This window comes from Notolabrus celidotus, chromosome 13, assembly GCF_009762535.1.
Source record: "Notolabrus celidotus isolate fNotCel1 chromosome 13, fNotCel1.pri, whole genome shotgun sequence".
NCBI classification, from domain to species: Eukaryota; Metazoa; Chordata; class Actinopteri; order Labriformes; family Labridae; genus Notolabrus; species Notolabrus celidotus.
Window position 1 is genome coordinate 10,114,623 of NC_048284.1, and position 23,496 is coordinate 10,138,118.

General features: G+C 38.5%; 1 protein-coding gene across 1 annotated transcript in view; it reads left to right on the forward strand.

The window, feature by feature from the left end:
• nudt14 (nudix (nucleoside diphosphate linked moiety X)-type motif 14) overlaps positions 1–22,345 on the forward strand; it is a 45,037-nt gene extending 22,692 nt beyond the window's left edge. Inside the window, exons 2-5 of the mRNA XM_034700035.1 lie at positions 1,018–1,061; positions 8,726–8,790; positions 10,827–11,127; positions 13,965–22,345. Coding sequence (XP_034555926.1) covers positions 1,018–1,061; positions 8,726–8,790; positions 10,827–11,127; positions 13,965–14,214 — 660 coding nt within the window. The 3' untranslated portion in view covers positions 14,215–22,345. The remainder of the gene's footprint in view (positions 1–1,017; positions 1,062–8,725; positions 8,791–10,826; positions 11,128–13,964) is intronic.
• Positions 22,346–23,496: the final 1,151 nt, after the last annotated feature.

Sequence of the window (23,496 nt, forward strand, 5' to 3'; positions counted from 1 at the left end):
GCTATTCCTCAATCCCATGCACTTATCACACTGCTTACTGCAGGGCTGTTGAGACCACGCCCCCTACATGCATTTTTTTAATTTTTATTTTGAATGGGACTTTGTTGGGATTGCATTTTTGTTAATTTTTGAATGGGTTGGGTGGGGGGGTGAGTAATATTTCACTAAACATTCATGTTTTTGTTCTTCAATTAAAGAATTGATTGTTCAATAAAATATTTAACCCTTGATAAAGTTCTACTTACAAATAAATTAGTTTTAATTGTATTATTTTGGATGGATGTCCACTTATAACAAAACAAACATTCATGCTTGGATATGATACTTTTCCATTAAATTCCCATAAATTCCCATAATTTCCAATTTGGAATATTTCCAGAGTTCCCCTGCTTAACCCTTTAACACCTATTAATTATAATTAACTATAATTTCCGCCTGGAAATACTTGTTTTGTCTATAAAAGGGTCAGAAAATGTCCTGTGACTAAGTGCTTTTGTCCATTTTCCAAGATCACTTGACCTTTCAATACCTGGCAGTTATTCAACATTACTGTATGTTATAAGAGTATAATAAAAGTTTAACTTACCATGGAAACTTTCCAGAAATTTACCAGAAATGTTCCACCCCTTTGTAACCCTAATATTAACTGAATAAACTCTACACTGCTAGTTTATTCAAAGTGTACTACACTGTCTTCTTCTATCTTCTATGAAATGTGTTGGATTTCTGCTGAGGTTCACTTCATGAACATACATTACATTGTTTTTGTTTTTGGCTGCACACCTGTAGATGTTTTCAGTGGGTGTGGTTTTTGAATTCACCTCAGCATGCCAAAGCAGGCATCTGTTGTGGAGCAGCTAATTGCCTCTACTGTAATCAGATTAAATAATTCAAAGGTGACTTGAGAAGTTGCATAATATAAAGGGACTGAGGGAATGCACACTGTATGCACTCTGTATGTAAATGTATGTTGCATTCACTCATCATTAAAGTGACCCATTTGTTTTTCCTTCACAGAATGGCACAAAGAAATCCTGGGACTTCATGCGAACCCATGACAGGTAAAACCAACTTTTCCCACAATGTGTTAAAAAAATAAATAATAAAGCATGTCAGCAAGATCGGGTCTGAAACAGTGATTTTAAATAGACCAGAAACAGAGTGGAGATTGGTTTGATTTGCCAACATCTGCCAGTGAAATAGGTTTGAAATTCGTGCTCTTGCTCCTGTCAGGTGACTTATTTCAATCTGAAGAGCCTGTGGCTTCAGTATCTGGACCTGATGGAGCCTGTAGGGATCAGCAAACAAGATGAACTTGGAGATTTGACTTGTTTTACATCAGTCATTACCCATAAATCAGTTACTTTAAAACCTTTAACCTGCAGAATGGAAATACATGCAATAAATGCGAAACATCTGAAGATGCTCTTGGTACACGGTGCTCACACTGGTTCGGGGCTGGTTCAACTTGCGAAGCAACTCGGCACCAGTTGTGTGTCCCACCCATTGAGCCTGTGGTAGACAAAAATGGTTCTCAACCTCCAAACCGGCCCAGAAACGGCCTTGGTTTGAAAGGGGTATGTAAGCCAGTTTTATCCGTGCAGGGTTACACAAAGCCAGGTAAGAATAAGTTGAGATGGCTCTACTTGTGTCCTTGCACTCTTGGTCTTCATTGATGTCTCCCCTTTATTGTACTGTTACACTTTATTCAGCATTGTCTCTAAAAGAAGCCAAAAACTGGAAAGTCAAACCAAAACAGAGCTTGTTTTCAGAGAGCTCATGCTCTGTTTTTCTACTTTGCACTAGCTATAAATGTGTGAGCTTCACAGGGGGCACTGTAAGAGAAATATCACACAGTAGTGTAAAAACCCATGGTTCCTCCTTAATGCCCTAAGGTAAGTCTTGGGTCATTTAAGCCTCTCTTTCCTTCTCTACTGACCCCAGTGAGAGGTCCTTGTGAAAAACAGCTCCACAGAGACTAAAGCAGTACACCTCAGACCTGTGCTTTTAAGAGGAAGAAGCCCATGGCAACATCCTACTCTTCACCAGGGCGGCGGGGGTTCCGCTGTGTGTATTCAATGGAGCCAGGATTGTTTTGCATTTTTGGTTAAGTGGGCGTTACATTTTCTTCCCAACAGGACGATTCTTGTAACATGCAAGGTGGGCTAAAAAATATGGAGGACAGATTTGATGGTATCTCTCCTTCCAGAAACTTTCAAAGATCATAATTTCCAATTTGGAATATTTCCAAAATTCCCAAGCTTAACTTCCCATGGAAATTTACCAGAAACTTCCCACCCCTTTGCAACCCTAGTTTGGGTGCATTTTAAATTTAGATGTAAAAAAGGAATAGGAGAAGTCGAATACCATGGCTGCTTTGAGTGGAGGTTGAAGATGACTGTCTTAACAGGTTTTATTTTTTCTTTGTTCAAACAGAAGACAGTCAAAGTACTGCATTTTGGTCTAATATGAATACTCTTCCAACATTCATCCACCCTCACAAACAACTGACTACAATAATTATTCTCTGTGTAGTTTGATACCCATCAGCTGGCAATTAAGCTATATCTAAATAAATTATCACACAATCAATGTATTTGTGCACCAGAGATTTGACTTGAATGACATAACTTGACTCAAGATATGACGTTGTGTTATAGGACCCACGAGATTCAATAGCAAATTCGATAACTCAAGTATTATTGATTTTCAGGTTTAAAAAATGCAGCACCGGGTCCTTAATGGCACAAGGTTTTCGATCCCCATCCCTTGTTGAAATAATTTTAACTCGTTTATTTGGGGAACCAGTTTCCTCCCCAGAGAAACTCAAAATGGGTAATCAATCGTTTCAGGTCATGTGTTGTGGTCAGGGAGCTTTGACCTTTGATAATGTGACTGCAGGTCAAAGCCTTATGTACCCACAGACCTCCATCATTGGCAAAAAGCAAAATTGTAGTCTCTAAAACATACACTGAGCACATTTTGCCAACCAAAAACTTGCACAGATAACTACCAAAAATGCAGACTCTCCAGAATCCCTAGAGAGACATAGCTGTCTCCAAACACACAAAAACACATGCGGACTGGATGGGCTAGCTCCTGTTGCTTTGTTTTTTTGACACTTATGTGTTTATGGGAGTGTTTGTGCACTGCTGATTCTTCTTTATTACTAGAAGTGACTTCAATGACAAACTTTAGGCAGCTGAAAGATGACGTTATTCTATATGCTGATGAGTCTTCATTCTATCTTTCAGTTCAAAGACTAAAGTTAGATTTTTAAAAGAAATGTTGTACTTGTTGGATAATTTATGTGAAATAATCAACATTTAATTATCAAATATAAAAAAATTTGAAAAAACAAAGAAGTATGAGACAAATTGAGCTTCAGTACATTTTGAAAGTACTCAAAGTTGCCTCAGTTCTGGTATCAGATGATGAATTATGGAGAATGTGGCAGTCTTTTCCTGTAAGACCAGCCCGATGATATCATTCACCTCATTCCTGCTCCTCATATGTCTTCTATAACCCACTTCTTCCCGCCATCCAGCCTGAACCCCCCGCAGAGAAAGCTTAACGGTGCATGAAACGTCCTGAGTGTCCGTTTAACCTGCTTCTCCGTTTAACCATTAGAGCGTTTCTTTTTCAGCGGGAAGCTGCAGAACAGCAGTAATGGTGTGGAACAGTACTACATGACCCAGACCTGCCTCTAGGGACAGCTTCCATGCCTCAGGCCTGTGTGTCCCACTTATGGACCAAAAACCCACCACATTCTCTTATATTCAGACTTTAAAGTGGTGATATTCCCCCACCAGACTGTCTTTTGCTGCTTTAGGATGTAAACATATATCACTACGGCAACGACAGTATATTGCCTGCAGTTTGGTTTTATACCTGCAGAAGAGTCAGGAGGATAAGGTCATCAGTTAAGTGATTCTCATGCAGAAATTTGGTGGCTAGTCATCTGATAAATTATCAATTTAATCTTTGGATAGAAGCCATGTCACGCTCTATTAACTCTTTTAAAGAAGAGGCAAATAAAGGGGTTCTCTGTGGCTCCTTTTGCAAGGAGGTGAAGAAAAAGAGGTTGAGATGGAGAGAGGAATTACATGAGCTTCTGAGGCTGGCATGACTCAGAAATGAGGCCCTTAAATAGACCAGAAACTTTTTTTATCAACACATTTAAAGTGTTCCTCTCAGATAGTGACGAGCTGTTGTCTGAGCCACACAACAAGCTTGTGGCAGGTTTAGGGATGGGAATTGCTAGAGACTTACAACATAAAAAGACATGATACAGTATGTTATGATACTAAACGATAGGATATGAAATAATATGATAGGATAAGGTACAATACAATTCAATCCATGGATACGAAATGAGACTAGACCAAACGAAACGATACTATTCCTTTATTCAGATCCCCATTAGCTGCCACTGATGCAGCAGCTACTCCTCCTGGGGTCCACATAAAACAAACATAACATACAAAATATACATGAAATACAAAACTAAAAATGCAACAAACATAAAAAATACGAGATGCTATCTTGTCTTAGCTAATTACATGTTTATATGTTTTTATATGTGTGACTTTCTGTCACTTATCTCTCCCTGAAATGTTTCTGGGTCACTCTAGTGTTTAAATATCGTTTCCCCCAGGTTGTATTTAGTTCTAATAATCATTAAAAATGGAGGACTGCAGAGGAAATTACCATTATTCTCTCTTTTATATGTCAATGCTCTGTACAACAAACTGCTGTCCAATAATAAAAAAAAAGAATTTCAAAAAAAAAAATGAAATACAAAACTAAAAATGCTACAAACAGAAAATAAAACAACTGAATATACTACAAATGTAAGATACAACAACTGAAAATGCTACAAACAGGAAATACAGCAGCTAGAAATGCTACAAACAAAAGATAGAAAAACTGAAAACTGAAAATGCTACAAACATAAGATAGAAAAAATTGAAATGCCTCAAACCTGCAATAAAAAAAACTGGATGTTCACTAAAATTCATTAAAACTAATTAATGTTCATTAATGTTACTATGCGTTATGATATGGTACGATACATTAAGATACATAACAATACTGCACAATACATATTGACGACATTGAATAAAACAAAACAAACGATACAATGCAAGCTAAATGAAATGAAGGTAATGGAGATGATGTAATGCGATGCGATTCCATACAATACAGCATGATAGTATGTATGATATGACATGATAACATAAAGATACGTTATGATACGTAACGATACATTATGATGAGAAACGAGGCGAAACTAAACTATAAGCTACGACACGCCATGATATGATACGGTAGTCGACACTTGAAACTTGATAATATTGCAAAATTGCACTTCTGCGATAATCAGTATATTGTAAGAGGATCATATAATAATAATAATAATAATAATAATAATAATAATAATAATAATAATAATAATAATAATATCATAATAATGGTACATGTAGATAACTGATTAACTCGAGAGTACAGAATGCTGCTTAAAAGGCATAATGTTTTAATGTTAAGTAGTTTAATGTATTTATTCGCTGCACTTAAAGCTAGGGTTGGTATTCATGGTAAACTAGCATGAATTTGAAAGTAGCTTGTCCTCAGGATTCCGTCTAACCCCTCCCCCCTCCTCTCGGAGCTCCTCCAAAACAACGCCCCCGCTCACATGCACGAGCGCCACTGATTTGCGACCATATGATCGTGACTGATTAAAAACCGGTCCTCAGCACATCGTTTGTGTTTTGCACTGCGTCAACTCATGTCTCACTCAGCGGAAAACATCAAAACATTATCATAGTGAAAGTTAAAAACACAAGCAAACATGAAATGTACGCGCAGGAGGCGGGCAGAACGGCAGGATGGGATTTGATTGGTTTCATATTTTTGCTCCCAAAAGCAGGGATTGGTTGGTGTTTTCCCAGGTTTACTCTGGCTGTAGATAGCGTTTTTTTTTCCACTCTTTTTTGAGAACACATTATGTATTGATTGCCATCGGGACATAAAGAGCATTTTACTAAAAGTGTATCGAAATCTGACTACCAACGCCAGCTTTAAGTTTGGTTTTCAGAGATAAACAATGTAGCTGTTAGTCTGTAAATTACATTTATGGAACTACAGAGAACCAGAAAAAAATGTTTTAAAAAGTACACTTTTAAAAGTACATTTGAACATAAATACACATTCTCCAAGTGTCACGCAGTCTGAGTCTATAGATTTTTTCCAATTTATTTATAGGACAAAACATAACTGAAGGTTAAAATAATCCTTTTTAAATCCCTGTTTTATATTTACTCTACATGCCTTAATTGGAAAACTTTACTGTTGCAGTGTTTATAACCTGAGCTCATCTGACCACTTGTGTTTTGCTTGGACTCAGGTCTCTGGGTTCATGATCATCTCGGCCTTGACACACGTGACGCCCAGCTCAGCTGACATCCTTACAAATCACTGAAAATAGTCACTGGACTTTCACTTTAAATATCTGCGGTGCAAACGGATATTAAATCAGTATCTGCCCAGGCTCTAGCCAGAAACACGTTGTAATACCAATGTCCCGTTCCCTTTCACCATGGGAAAGACAGGGAAGGGCTTCCTGCCGCCTCAGACACATCCGCTTTCCCAACACTGACCCCAGGCCTCAAGACTCCACTGGCAGCGACAGTCACACTTAAATACACACTGGAACAGCAGTGCACCACCTTTAGTTTACAATTTACTGGGCGCTGCTGTTAAAGCATGGGAGTGATCACAAACCTCCATCCACAGTCATGGACTTACCTTCTGCAGGGATTTCAGTTTTAGTCCTTCATTAGATTTTGGACTCAGTTTCTGATACATTTTAAGTTTGAATGGAACAAAATATTTGTCCTCTAATTCAATAATGCATTGCTTTCTATTAAAATGCAATAGAATAAAGGAAAATGGCCTCAGGTTAATAGAAAACACCCCAATATTTGTTATCCTTGGTGCACAGCATGCCTGCCATACAAACAGCTGCTTTCAAGGTGCAGTAGCCATGATGTGCCAATTCTGGAGCTGATTTCTCTGCCATTCTGCTGCGTTGCTAGGAAATAGGATAGTGTTGATCTAGATACAGGATGCCGACTTGGCGTTTGCATGAAACAACAGGCCAGAGTGTTTTGATATGCGTCGTACATTGCTGGATTGTGTTCAGAATGAACTTCACTGTTGAATATTGCATAGACTTCAAGATTCTTCGTCTTACATTCAAGGCTCTTCATAACCTCCTCTCAGATTTCCTTGATACCTACACACCTACCCATACTGCGGTCTTCCTCCCCCATCCTCCTCCCTGTAGCTCATGCTTGTTTGACCTCTACTGCAGCAGTTCCCAAACTTTTAGGTCTGCGATCCCAAAAATAACAGTGCTGGAGACCCCCTTGTCCTGAGGAGGTTGAAATGCTCACAGGTGCATGCAAGAACGATCAGGCCAATCCAAAAACCTACATATTTCTTTGTAATTTAAAAAAAGACAAGAAGCAGCATCATTTCCTTCGGGCCATGTGGCAACAAAGTAAAGAAGAAATTCTCTATGTCTTTTAGTTACATGGTTTCATCTCAAATGTATCTCAACCTTTTGTATATATTTACAACAATGGATAAAATATGCAATTTTACATCATTCTAATTTTTTTTTTTTTTTTTTAAAGTTATATTTTTGGGCTTTTACACCTTTTTTTATTGACAGAGGGAGAAGACAGTGGATATTGTGGGAAGCTGGGAGAGAGTAGGGGAATGACATGCGGGAAAGGAGGCGTCAGCTGGATTGGAGCCTGGGCCACCTGCTACATGGGCACGCAACTTAACCATTAGGCCAAGTCTGTGCCCATTCTAAATTTTTTAAATTTTTTGGGAAGTCATCTTGGGACCCCCTCATCAATGTCTCGCGACCCTTCAGGGGGTCCCCAACCCCACTTTGGGAACCACTCCTCTGTGAATTTTGATTTGATTGGAGGTTATCTGCTTAAGTAGTAGTTGAGCATGTTCATTGGTTTTACTAATCCAGTGTTCAAAGTTCAAAAGTTCAAAGTCTTCTTTATTGTCAAAAACTGCAGTATGCACCAGACATAGAGGATTTGATATTGAGTTTCTCTCTCAGACCCTAGCAACGACAACAACAGATAAACATAGGAAATAGCGAGAAAAAAATACAGTTTTGAAACAGTGCAAAAACTTTGTTATAGTGCAATTTAAAATCAAAGTGAGTGTGTGCGTTTCAGTCCTGAGGATGACAGACCTCAGTGTTTAGTCAGTGACCGGGTTAAGTCTGAAGGGGGCACTATGGGAAGACGGGGGTAAAACAGGGAGAGAGTTCAGCATCCTGACTGCCTGGTGGATAAAACTGTCCCTCAGTCTGTAGTGTATTCCCTCTCTGTTGTAATGTTTGTGTTTTGGTGCTCCTACAAGTTTTAGATTCAAAAGCTTGGACACTTGTTGACCCACCACCCCAAAAAGCTGATCCAGTCATGACTTCAGCTCCTTTCTGTGCTTTCTATAAACAAACGTTTAAAAAACTTATGAAGCTGCTCTGGTGGAGCTCATTTCTTCCATGTGCAGAAGGATATCAGCTGACCTGTGATTTATCATGTAGAAAAATACAGTATATGTACTGCCTGAAAAGTTGTGTAATTGTTTTTAAACGTGACCTTTTCTTCTCTTTTTTTCCTCCCTGCAGTGTATCGGTGCTGATCTTCAACACCACCTCACACTGTTTTGTCCTCGTCAAGCAGTTCCGTCCAGGTATGTTCTAGTTGTTTCATTTTCCTCTTGTCACCCTGTTGGATCTAGATTGTTATATATCCTGTGGGCACTTTCACTAAATAAGCTCTGAATTACAATCCCTGTTTGTTCTACTGGATCTTAGCAACAATGCAGACTCATAATAGACCACAAGAGGCCCCGTTACAAAGCAGCCTCACCTCCTTTGTTAGAAGTCGCCAGGGTTTGTTCCACACCACAATGTGCTAAATTCAAGGAAGTCTGGGCATTGATATATTTATTTCCTCTTCTCTCTTAGGAGAAAAAAAGTTCTTTATCTCAAAGAAATCAGTTTGTCTACAAACAGGAGTCACTTTCTTTTTATTCAAAGCGGGAGTGTACAGTATATATTCCACTTTATCAATATCAGACAATATGTGTTGTGCTGTGTTATATAATGACTCTGTAAATGTAGTGGGTGATGAAGGAAAGGGGGGATTCTGTTGAAAATACTGAAGTACATTACCCTATTTATACTACATCATGTTATCTAGTTATTAACTCTACTGTTAGATGAGTTAATAAATAAGTATATATATAAATAATGCTATATTCGCAACTTATTTTAATGTGTTCATCAAAAACTTGAGTTTTCTCAACTTTTTTTGTTTTCAGTTCGGTTATTCAGTGATCCTGTGTTTTCATCTTATATGGTTAAACAAAGAACAATGTAAAAATTGACCAGCATATTTATTTTTTCCTTAGAATTTCTTTAATTGTAATTGTGTGTCTTTGGAAATGGTTAAAAAAAAACCTCACTAAACATATTGTTTAAAAAAAAAAAAAAAAAAAAAAAAAATTGACCAGCAGCTTACTAGGGTAGTCAGAGATAAAATTGGTCGACCCATCTAGGTGACGTATACGTAGGGATGGGTACCTTTTTAACATTTGAACCGATACAGTACCGATGCCCGGTACCTGGGATTTGGTATCGGTACTCAACGGTACCAATTTTCGGTACTTTTGTGTGTTTATGTGGTAATAAATGTTAATTTGTTTAAAGCTCCTGTGAGGAGTTTTTGAGTGGTTGTGATTAAGGTCCAAATTGATACTGATGTCTCTTCATGACCTTCTAAAGCAAACCAGACCATCAGCGACACGATTAACAACTTCCATATTTAAATTTTTGATGCTTGAAAACGCTCAAGGGGGTAGGCGTCAGACCAGATGATTGACAGCACGCTTAAAAAACAGCATTTTTGTACATTTTTAAAGTCAAATATTCACAATAAGTGACACATTAGACTGTTGGTGAGAAAGACTCTACCTGAGTGTGAGCAGGACAAGGTCAGAGAAGTTAGAAGATGTTTATGTTTGCCTATAGGGGGCGACAAAAACGACACAAGCTGAAAGTTCCTTACAGGAGCTTTAATAATAAAATCTCAACATTTTTAAATTTAACACATTTATTTCTCAATATATAAACTTTAACAAATATATCAAAACAACATCCAACTGGTTAAAAACAGGGCAGGTAGTCGGAGCGAGAGAGTCTGTCTCAACTTAACCCTCCTGCAGTTCTGCCTCCCGGTGAGTGCGCGCGCCCGTCAGATGAAGGCTCCGTTCGGCGCGCACCCGCGCAGATGCAGAGAGCAGAGAGCAGAGACATCCACCCGATCAGTCTCTAACTTTATTACAGTGCTAAAGTATGGAAAGTCGCCTACTCTTCCACTCCCTCACAGTCACAAGGATGCGTTTAGGTACTGAAACATGGTACCGTTTGATTTTATGTGAATCAGTACTCGGTAGTACTGACGGAATTCGGTCGGTACTTATAAAAGTACTGAATTCCGTACCCATCCCTCCATATATGTGAAGGAAACACTGCAAAATGTCCCAGTCCATAACTTTTAATTTGTCAGTCAGAAAAAAACTGCTCAAAAATATTTGAAATACACATCCCTACACATATTTCTCCAATACTGCTAGAGTACACAAATAACACATTAAGAATTGACTCTTTAACCCCCTCTACAGTACAGCATTATATTTCCATATTCCCTCTCTTCCACCTCCAGCTGTTTACATGTGTGAGTGGGAAAAGTCCAAATCTCAGCCGCCTCAATCTGCCGACAAACCCGAGGAGGGTGCAGCCGAGGCTGCAGCCCCTGCCCCTGAGTCTCAGGAGGGCCAGTCGGCCTCGGAGGGAGAAAGCGCCTCAAAGTTGCCCCCGGCCTCTGCAGGAGTCACCTATGAGCTCTGCGCCGGGCTGGTGGACAAACCCGACCTCTCCCTGGAGGAGATCGCCCGGCAGGAGGTGCTGGAGGAGTGTGGCTACGATGTGCCTGCCTCTAAACTGAAGAGGATTACTTCATACAGGTGAGCTGGGTCCATGGTTAGGCATTCTGAACATGGAACTTAAGTTAGGAGAAAGTAGCTGTCATCAAATTGAATACAAGTCTGAAATGTTTTTTTTACCAGTTGTTGAAGCACTCGCAACAAAAAAAAGTTTCAGTACAATGCTCTTAATTATCTCGACTCCCTCTAGATTTCCAGTCCCTTAACAATTAATTTCTGTTGTCCTATTTGGTATCACTTTCATTAACACACTCTAAACCTCCTAGAGCTATGTTCACTCGGAAATAACCTACATTTGCTGCTTCATCTCTTTAGTCTGACTTTTTCAAATCCAGGCATCATCATTTTTGTTTTTAAACAGGGCTTTTCCACTTCAATCCTTTATGCTTCAAACTAGTGTTGTAGTACTCAAGATCGGTCTTGAGACCCTTTTTTTAAGGTCTCGTCTCATCTCCGAATCAAAAGCATTTTCACTTGTTCTTATGTCGGTCTCAAACTGAGTGGACTCCAGATTTTTAATCAAGACCAGTCAACACCATCACTGATATAATGGTTATTTGTCATTTCTGTACAACCTTCCCAATGTTACGGTCTAAGTGAATGACACACTAGCTGCCCTGGAATGATATATATGGTCTTGGTCTTAGTCTATATATGGTCTTGGTCAAGCCCAGCCCTGGTCTTGGTCTTGACTAGGTCTTGGGCCATAAAAGTCTTGGTCTTGGGGATCTGGTGGCCTAGCGGTCTTAGCGCCCCACATACAGTGGCTACAGTCCTCGTCGCAGGGGTCGCCGATTCGATTCCCAACAGGTTGACCATTTCCTGCATGTCTTCCCCCTCTCTCTACTCCCCACATTTCCTGTCTCTCTTCAGCTGTCCTATCAAATAAAGGCAAAAAGGCCAAAAAATATAACTTTAAAAAAAAAATAAGTCTTGGTCTTGAACCCTGTTATCGGTCATGTCTTGATCTTGGTTTGCAGGGTCTTGAACTCACTACTTCAAACACTCACCCTAACTAGCTTCAAAGAAGTTCTTCAGCCAATCGTCCGTTTTTCCAGCATGGCCTTCCAAATAAATGCAAACCATTAGAAGCACCAAGGAAGATGCAATCCATCAGCCTAAGCATTGGCACTCCAACTATCCAGGGTCCTTTATGTTGACTTTCAGTTTTTTGAAAATAAATGGGATCATCTTGGGGTGAAGACTTGCTTTCAACTGGACGTCCTTGACTATGTCCTTTGACTGATAAAGACTTGGCAAAAAGGTGCACAAATGGAACATTACCTGTTTTAATGCAGAGTGAATGGAAAGGTTTGGTGCATCCAAGAGTGGACACATTGTTGCTTAGTGGCCAATTATAAATGGTGCATCCCGATTCCCAATGGGACTTTCCTGGTCCTGCTTGTTTTGTCTGGAGCATCTGTCCATCTTGAGTCCATGCCACCTCCTCACACAGTCCACATGCTGTATCACGAAACAAAAGCTAGATCAGATTTGAGAAAAAGCCCCATAACGACAAGAGACAAGCCTTTAAAGGAGAAACTACAAGTGTATATGTGAGCTGGGAGGATACATTGGAGCAGCCATCCATCTTTGTCATGATGTTATCAGAGCTGTCCCTCATTAACCGGCAACACCTGGACGGCATTGACGGACATCTCTCATAAGTCTGCTTTTGATTTGACTGGAGTCCTTCCTCTGGCTCTGTTGGTGTTGTCTTTGTGATTGTTATGTGTTGTCTGCTTCCATTAAATACATAGGTATCATATTAACCCTCATAACCCTCATAAGGTTGTATTTGACAGAGGTACACTGTAGTGGAGCTCTGTGCCAACGAAAGGTAACCTGAGGTCTCCTTGATGTCAAATTCCTAGACCAAAAATATAGGTGTTTATGTGTACTGCTTGTTGATGGCATTCAACCCCCCTTTTTCCTTAGGTTGATGAAGTATCACTTCCTTGTTTTTTAACCAATAGGCCTGGACATTCAAGGAGAATGCACTCAAAAACAAGCAACATAGGTGTCTGTTTTGTCAACATATGTATAGCATGTAGCCTCTATTATATGAATTCATGTTAAGTGGTTAAACATTTTCAAATCATGTAGTTTTAACATGACATGCAAAATCCTTAAAACTACAAGATTGCTTTATGTCAACACAACCTAATGGGTTTAGGTAGCAATCCCATCTGCAATACCTCTCCAGAGCAGAAGGTGGCAGTAACGTGCGACAGGCCCTGTTCACCAGCGTGCTTCTGGCAAAGACGAGCTATTACGGGGAGTTGGGAGAGATCACCTGTGACAGAATGCAATTGGGGCGCTGGTGGCATAGCGATCTAAGCGCCCCATGTATTAAGGCTATAGTCCTCGTCGCAGAGGTCGCCGGATCGACTCCCAGCCGGTCGACCATTTGCTGCATGTCTTTCCCCACTCTCTACTTCCCATATTTCTTGTCTATCTTCAGCTGTCATGTCAATAAAGGTGAAAAAGCCCAAAAATATAACTTAAATAAAAAACAAAATAAGCTATCCATAACCATATTATACAAGTTATTGTGACCCAAGACAATGAAGTCAGATCCTACCTTAGTAAATATGTTGAAACAACCTTTACAAATGAAGTTGGACCCAAACATTGCAAATAAGTAATGGTAACATTAATTCTTTATGTTCACTCAACATATTTACAATTAACTGGTTCAACAAAATTGTGTCTCGCTAAATAAAAACATTTTCATTAGGTGGAAATTCTTCCCATAACTGTATTATTTTCACCCAACAAATGATTTCTTTGAGAGTAGTCCTTCCATTCATCTGATTGGTGCAGCTCAATAATTTCTTTTGTGTTCCCCCTTACAGGTCAGGTGTAGGCGTAACGGGTGCCAAGCAGACCATGTTTTACGCCGAGGTGTCTGACGACAACTGTGTGAGCGCAGGTGGAGGTGAGCCTCGGGAGGGAGAGCTTATCGAGGTGGTCAAAGTCCCGCTGCACGAGGCCATGACATTTGCCTACAACGAGCGTATACCCAAAACCATGGGCGTCATTTTTAGTTTCATCTGGTTCCATAATAACATGTCTCCCAAGTACAAGATCTCCACCAATGTGTAACTAGTATTAATCAACAATCTTTATACGGTTTATTCAAATTCAATTAAACACTGGCCCAGCACATCCTCCACCCTCCCCTTCATCACTCTTCATTCTGTATCGCCTTTTTTGCTCATTGGTCCGTGATGAAAAGAGGGCCCCTTGTCTCGTTGCCAACAGCTAACTTTGAGTTTTGTCCTGTTTCCCTTTTCTACTGAATGTGGTCCCCATAGTTTCCCTCTTAACTAATTTGCCATTGCTGGTTGTCACTGGCACTTTTGTCTCTTCTTGTTTATTTTCTTTGTTTATTAACTGTGCCATCTATTACAAATGGCACCATATCACTCATTTCATTTGCCTGCCCTTCATTAAAGGAACACTCCACTGCTTTTAGCATAGGCTACTGAAAGTTTCCTACCTCCAAAACAGCAAAGTGACTTCAAAAGCGACCGATACCAGCCAAGAAAGTATTCAAAATGACTGCAAAATTCTAAAAATCTGCAAACTCTTTGTTTAAGCAAGGGTGCTAACCAGCCACTTGCCCTTCATTAGCATCAATTTGCTAACATTTTAGCATGCTTACACTTACTTTTAAATCATGCAAACATTTCAACTTGCCTGACAAAGTGCAACAGAGGAATTTTGCATCTTACATCACAAAACGAAGGACAATGGATTACTATTTCTACTGCTCTTAAATAGAAACGTTAGAGTAGAGACTAAAAATATTGAATGTATTTAAAGATGGATGATCTGTCTCAGTCACCTTCTGTTGTACAAAAGTGTAGTCAAAATACCTCCTGCTATGGATGCTGATGTATTGCACAAGACTGAAGAGATAGCACAGTAGATATTTTCTGGGCGGAGCTGCGAAACAGGTGTTCCAACCTTCTGCTAACCAAAACACACATTTATAACTTAGCAATAAAACAGCAAAGATCCCTCCCGACAAAGCTGTCAATCATGACGTTTGAACTATTTTTTAGAATCATTAAAACTGAAACTGAAAGAAAAACGCAGCTAGATAATAATTGATGTCAAATGTTTTGGCTTCACTTTTTGGGGAGCTGTCATGTCATCCATCTTTTTCTGCATCGTCTTCTGAAAAACACAAACAAAGCAGTGGAGCATTCCTTCATGCCATGATCCAGTTATGCAAAAACGATGCTAGTCAATGGTGGGGCCTTGTAATGATTGAAGTGTTCAATGGGTTTGGACCACCACTGGTTCAAGCATGCCTCTTGTTAATTTCTCTGACCCACAGCCTTTAAGCCATACTCACCATAGTAATCCCTTGGGCTGAACAATCACTCACTGATATCAACCATAACTCTGTTAGAGGAGCGTCATAAAGTCTGAACCAGTGGACAAGATATCATAGTGTTTAATCTACAATCAAAGTGGAAATAAAACATATTGCATTAATGTCCGGAAAAAGAATACGCCTGCTACGTCACCGTGGGGCTTAATGTCAGTTTTATGTGTGTCGTCGTTCACAAGCACAATCCTGCAGTGAGTTATAGTCTGTTTGACAAAAACAGAAAACTGTCCTGTTATATGTTAGTCAATCCTGAAATCCCTTGGACATGGAGAGGAGTTTTAAATTACTTTTATGAATTATTTTTTCATTTCTCTTACATATTATTTCTGAGACTAGAAATACCGTAGAGCAAACGTATTATAAACCCTCTAGAGAGTTAATTTTACCCACAAGTGTAGGAGCACATTCAAAAGGACTTGAACCATCTAAAAGATTGCCTTCGATCATAGTTCATGTTGGAGATTCTGTGTAGTCAATACTGAAAGATCATTAACACATAAACCTGATCTCACAAAGTGAATCTCAGCAGCAGTTTGCCAAAATCTCAGGTCCAAGAAGTCAAACTGTTGGTCATATTCAGGGTGGACCTCTGGATGTGATAACAACCAGCATGTTACTTATGACGTATATATATTATATATCAAAATCTCTTGCAGTTTAGGGCAACAAAGTTCTTACTTTTCTTATTATATGCTAGTTTTTTTATTCAAAAAGGGCTGGTATTCACCTATTAACTAATGTATGAATAGAAAGACATTCCCCCCCTTATTTTAGAAATATGCAAGCTCTGAAGATGATAATGCTTTAGATAATTACAGCTAGTTTAAAACAGCTTCAACATCTCATCATTCACACATTACTAAAATTAGAAGATAAGAGAACTACGTGTGTGCTGGATGGGATTTCAGCTCTGTAAGGTGCATCTGCAGGGGGGGTGTTAGCTGGAAGATGTGCAAAACGTGCAACATTTGAATATCTTGGTGGTTTCTCAGTGGCTACGAAACCAAACATAAAAGTAAGGTTTTTATTTGAAATGTTTTAAGTGCAATCCAAAAATTCATCAATCTGCCATATTAGACAATAACAAACCCCATCTCCTGTGTGCGTGATGTGTTTGTCCAGGGTTTATTTTTTTTCAAGGCTCTTTGAGTCTAACAAAACAGCTGACAATCAAGTGTCATCATTTACTTTCTTTGAACCTTGTAGTTTTTTCATTCAGTTATTATTCACTAGATGTATGTCCTTGTTCCCTCTGAATCTCACAGCTGCCCTCTTAAGATAAGCTCTGGCATCTCAATTCTTCTATCTGGTGCCACTCAATGCTTTGTTCAATTCTGTGCAAACAAACTTTGGAGGGAGACTTTATAAATGTTTGGTTTGACACACTGAATCAAATATTTGGGGTACATTTTCACCCACACTTTGTAGGAATATATGCAGAATCCTTAAGCCATATTTACACCCAGTCACCAAGCTTGTTTGTCCTTCTGTCCATCAAAGATCATTCCTCGATTTTAGGCTTGAAGTATTTTTATTTTGATTGTTTCTTGGGAATAGAAAAACAACTTTAATTTGCTATATTGATCCAGTGTAACAGGCTGAAGCCTGCAGAATGGGGCATGGCTCATTGTTAGTCGTATCTACTGTGGTTTGAGTGGTTTCACTGTGGAATTAAATCCCACCTACCACTACTTGATTTGTTAAACTGTTGAATTTGGGCAGGACTAAACTTATATTGCAGCTTATTATTTGTTATTTAACTACCAAAGCAAACAGGTGAAATGTTCTTCTTTAAATACAGTTTTATTTTAAATTTCACAGTTACATGAAAATGGGTCAATTATTAACTGTACATAAAGATGGACGTCACAGGGGCGCTGGTGGCCTAGCGGTCTTAGCGCCCCACATACAGAGGCTACAGCCCTCATCGCAGGGGTTGCCGGTTCGATTCCTGCTGGTCGACCATCTCCTGCATGTCCTCCCCAACTCTCTACTCCCCATACTTCCTGTCTCTCTTCAGTTGTCCTATAGAATAAGGGCAAAAAGCCCCCCAAAAAATATAATAAAAAAAAAAAAGACGGACAACACAACTTTATATCCTCCTGTCACCTAAAAGTGAAGCCAAAATAAGGACTTAAATATTGCACACTGGGAGCCAGAGGCTTTCAGAGGCAAAGTGCTTATGTCCCTCCCTCCTTCCAATACAAAATGCACTACAGGTAAAACTGAAAAGATCTCTCGTATTGGTAGAGTAAAACAGATCCTTGTGAAAGTTTTGAGGAAACACTCTCAGTATTAGAAAGTTCAGTGACTTTTGTCTAAGTGTTTGCCATTTACCTCTCACTGTTCCTCCACCAATCTGATCCAAACAGCGACACATGGCCAGCTTTTGTCAAAGCGCTTTCAAACATGGTGCTAAACCCCATTTTTAGCATTATATAACTAATTAAAACTAAACTGCTCAGGAAAAGCTATATTTGGACTTAAATTAGCATGATTAGACCATTTAAATAACCAAAACCATGTTCTAGAAACCATTTTTTTATGTGAATTTTGATTTAAAAGTTCAACCAATATCTGACCTGTTAATATGGAGGAGGCTGGCATTATGACTTGTACTGCAGCCGCCAATATAGGGAGTTCTCAATAATTTGGCTTCACTTTTAACAAGCTTTCATGATGTCCCTCTTTAACAATAGTCAGTTGAGTTGACATGTCAGTTGACAAGAAACAAGTGATAAATAAATTAGCTTGTAAGCACTGTTCAGTTTCTCATCTTTGCTTTAATTCCAGTCATTTCAACCACTTGTTTTCTGTTTACACTTACCACTTGGTGCAATACTCATACTCACAGCTAGCATTTAGTGACATAATAAGTTTAACCCTGCTCAAATACAACAGTAAAGTCAATTAAATGATGCAGAGTGGGACTAAGCCTTGAACCCACACTGCTCTGCAGACTGTAGCCAGAAAATACTCCAATTGATTCAATTCTTGATAGTTGGTAAACATTTGATGCCAAATCTCAAATGCATAAAAACAACTCAGCTCTTTTAGTTTAGTTTGATAATGGGACACTTTGGTAAAATGTGGAACACAGCTTTTTTAAATGAAACCGGGATGATTTTGTTTGTTTGTTTACTGTGGCATGCTGAGTAAATTACAAGGACACACTGTACAACAGATAGTGGATTTCTGAGCGTCTTTAATTTCTGCACCTTAACTGGATCAACGACCTCTTTCCCTCAGCCTCCTTACTTTTTCCACTTCTCTTCTTCCATGTGACAATCTTTTCTTTAGTCTTCAGTTCAATGAGGTCTGAGCAGATCTCACCGTTTGATGAAAGTAGAGATACTAACAGAAAGATTCCCAATGGTGCTTACAGTTTGTCATTATCACTTTTCATCTTGGAATGACTCATTAGAAAGTTATCTGTATCTCACATTTGAAAAGGAGTTAGTGCTAATCAGCTCAAAGTGGGTAAAAATAAAAAAAAACATCCTGTGTGTTTTAGAGAAATCTCTCTTTGCGGTAACGAGGCACACTGCTTCAGATTTGGCTTCTTGTTGATACATTTCAACAAACAAAGCCATTTAAAGGCCAGTCTGTAACTTTATGTTGCTATCAAAAGTGTATATCTGCCATGTGACTCTCTCTTGGCAAATTTTATCTTTTGAAGAAAATTATTGCAAAAATACAAATCTTTTCGACGCCTTTTTTCATTGGCTTGTCATTGTAGGTGGCATCAGTCAGAAGGCCAACACTGGTATGTGTTTCTCTAAGCCTTTTCTACAACTGTTGTCTGAAGTAGGGATGAAGAGATCAAACTCTTGAAGTCCCAATACAGATACCAGTACCAATATTGGTACCTATACTGATGCTTAAGTCCATACTGATACCAGTACAAATACCGATACTGATACAAATACAGACAACAATGCCGATACGAAGTTGATACTGATTCCAATACAGATACAGATAAAGATACCGAAACTGGTACAGAAGTCCATACTGATATAAATACAGATACCGAAGCCAATACTTATTCAATACAGATACAGATACCGATGCCAATATTGAAGTTGATGCTGATATCAATACAGATAACAATACTGATACCGATATGAAAGTTGATACTGATACAGAAACGGATGACAATCCTGATACCGAAGTTGATACTGATTCCAATACAGATACAGATAAAGATATAGAAACTGATACTGAAGTAGATACTGATACCACTACAGATACCGAAGCCAATATTGAAGTTGATGCTGATACCGATACTGATACCGATATTGATACCGATACTGATACTGAAGTAGATACTGATACCATTACAGATACCGAAGCCAATATTGAAGTCGATACTGATACCGATACCGATACCGATACTGATACTGATACTGATACTAATACAGACAACAATACTGATACCAAAATTGATACCGATTCCAATACAGATACAGATAAAAATACCGAAACTGGTATCAAAGTCTACTCTGATACTAATACAGATACCGAAGCCAATACTTATTCAATACAGATATAGATACCAATAGCAATATTGAAGTTGATGCTGATACCAATACAGGGGCTTTGGGTATTGCTGATACCGAGTACCAATGAGATACTCAGTGTTGAATTAATAACGTGTATTTCCTTGTGAGAAAAAGACTGGCAATCATAATATTTAAGGCACTTGAGGCTTTTCTAACTTTGATCTGCATGGCCGAGTCATTTCAGTTCAGTTTATGCTCTTCTATATTTGCGTTAACATCGGTGTCATGGGAAGTCTGTATCGCTTCATATCTGATATCACAATCAAATTGGTGCAAGCCTAATCTGAAACTTGAGTTCATATATTGAACACAGAGCGATTACACATTGAAAACTTAAAGCGAAATTTACAAAACTAAAGCTGCTCAAAGTAGGAGGGAGCAAGACGAACAATGTTGAGATTTCAGCTTCTAAAACCTGAGTCAGCCTTTCAGGTTCAGCTGGTTCAGCCAGCTTCTCTATATAAACATCTTGAGTATGATGGGACTTAAGTCTTAGCAAAGCCTATGTTTTAATTTACTTCAGCATGTGAAGGCAAAACTCCTAAGTTGATCTGCTTTTAGATCAAATCAAATTTGTATTTTTTCAAGCTATTTAGATATGTTGCACTGTTTTTATAATCTTATTTTACTCTGCGTAAAATGCTCAAATTATGGCTTCACGTGTAACTACACTCTTGCTGTTGGCATATTCTTAAAAGTCGGTAACACGGTACGGTTATTGAATGACGAACAGGACAGATCAACATATTGATGTAAAGCTTATTTGCTTTTCTTTATAAAAGCTTTAAGAGAAAACGGACACCACTCTCCAGTCTGTCTGGTAAATACAAGGCTACACCCAGCACCTGTTAGCTTTAGCTAGCTGTCTCCCCCCGTTTCCAGTCTTTGTGCTAAGCTATGGTAACCAGCTGCTAGCTGTAGCTTCGTATTTACTGAAGAGCCATGAGAGTCATCCGAATCCTAGCAAGAGAGGGAATGAATGCATGGCCTCAAATGATGAATTATTTTTTTACTTCTCCCACGGCTACAAGCCTGAACTTCCCCATCCGCCACTAAAGAAAACACACTTTTGACAGTCAAAAGTCAAGGTACAGACTGTGCCTCTGGTAAGCCATATGATTCTTTAATATAATAAAAAATATCTGAGTAAAATCAATGGTTATAAAATTCATTCTTGCTAATGCTGGAAAAGAACCATTAGCCCAGCACTGGACATTTCTACCTCCATCACTCAGGCACATCAGGAGAATATTTCGTGTCCGTTTGCTTGCTTCTGAGACACTGACATATCAAATTATCAGCAACATGTCAGAACTGTAAAACTCAAAAGGTTCTACTGAAATCATCAGTATCAGACTTTTCTTGATGTACCCCCATGGCTATGCTGTAGTTGCTTCTTCAATGTGATTGTTTTTTTGTTTTCTTCTGTTCAGGGTTTGTGCACCGTTTTAAGGACTTTCTTGCTGTATTTTCACGAGCTGAGCAAAACTGAATCATGAACATGTTTTTAAAGGTGCTATGTGTAGTATTCTCTAATTCAAGAAGGTGTTTTACTGTTAAATATAACTTTCCAATAGATGTGACGGTTCGAGAGTTACCTTTGGTGATCTACTCAATATTCATGTCTTTATCGAATATTCTGATATTCCTTATTTGCTGGTGAGTCCTGGAAAAGGAACTTTTCATTCTGGATAAAGTCTTTTTTTTTTGCTTCTTTATGCACAGACTGGTAGCTGAATATTCAGAAGCAACCTGGGAGGGGGGATAATCAGATTTTCTGCTAACAAGCAGATTAAATGTGACTATAAAGTGTAGCACATGCGCTATTCTATTCGTCAGTGTACTATTTAGTGAAAATCCTACACATAATACCTTTAAGTGAAAGAAGTACTTTGATTTTGGTCAGGGTAATGACAAAGAAATTTGTCTGATTGTGATTTTTCTTTTCTTTTTGGTGTCTTACACTGAACTTTTTGTTTTTTAGAAATATTATCTGAAAAAATAACAAACATGAACATTGCAATTTTACGACTTTATCATGTATTTCATGCTTTATTAAAAGTGTATACTCATTGTGGACAGTGTTTTCAGTAATGTTTTGATTTTGTTAATTTATTACCTAAATGTTGGAATATTTAACTTTTAAAACATGACACTTGGTACCGACAAACAGTATATATTTAAATATGATACTTTGCATGTGCACTATCTGTGTTGGATTAAACTGCATTAAGTTGAAATAAAATGGGTTCGATGCCCAAAATATTAATCAATTGTCTTTAAATTATTTAATCACTCATCAAGATGACTTTTTGAGGAGAATGTTACTATTTTTGGCTGGTCTGTTTTAATATTTAATATTTATTTTATTTTAATTTAATTGATGCATCTCTCTCTCTCTTTTTATTACTCTTGCATTAATAACATAATCACATTTGCAGATGATACCCTAGAATACATTGCAAGTGTTGATTGTTTTTTAAATTAGCAATCAAACCAGTTAACAAAAAGCAAGAGCAATAAAAATGAATAGTTTTGTTTTATGCTAATTTTTGGCATCTTGTTTGGTGACACCCCTAAAGAAAATGCCAGATCCACTCTAAAAAGACATACATTTTTATTTGGCATCTGTGTTAATTAATTAGAGTAATAGTTCAGGAACTTTTTAAGAACTTGTGTAAATGGTGGCATAGGGGAGGTAGAGTGTACAGCCTTACCTAGAGGAGCAGAGTTGTAGTCCAGTTCTAGCAGGCTTCTCTCTGTGGCTCTGCCTTCCCTTTACTATTTCCATTCTCTCTACATACTTTCATTCAGTTTTTCTTTCGTCTCTATTTTGGTGTGTGTGTTTGGCGAGAGGGATGTTTGTGGGACGCCAGAGCTAACCGTGAGCCTCCCGAGGTGTCATGGGTCTAACTTCATGAGACATTGAAGGGAGGAGCCCACTTCATAACCCTGGTGCTGGTCCTCGCTGCTCTTCTATTACCATCGATCTCATGATTCGGTGGTTGTGTGGGTGTTAAATAGCTTCCATTTGAAACAGAGATCTGTGAGTATTCTGTCTTTAAATCAAACATCCCTGACATAAATCTGTCTAAACCATAAATATTCAACATCTCTCTTGAAAGAACACATCCTAATAAGAGAAAACTAGATGTGAATCAGGGACACACATTTATGCAAAGAATCTGTCACTTAGATAAGAAATGAGAACCGGAATTCAGTAGATCTGATCTAGATGGTTATCCTGTGAGGGTTTCACATAAATGAAAGCTAAGTTCTCACATTTGACCAGCGAGAGAACATCAACTTTGATTGTATCAATGGTGATTCAATAGAGGTGTGTTTGTGCACAAGTGAAGAGAATGGGAAGAATATTTCCTTTCTTTGTAGAGTCAGTGTTATAAAGAAAAAACTCCTATA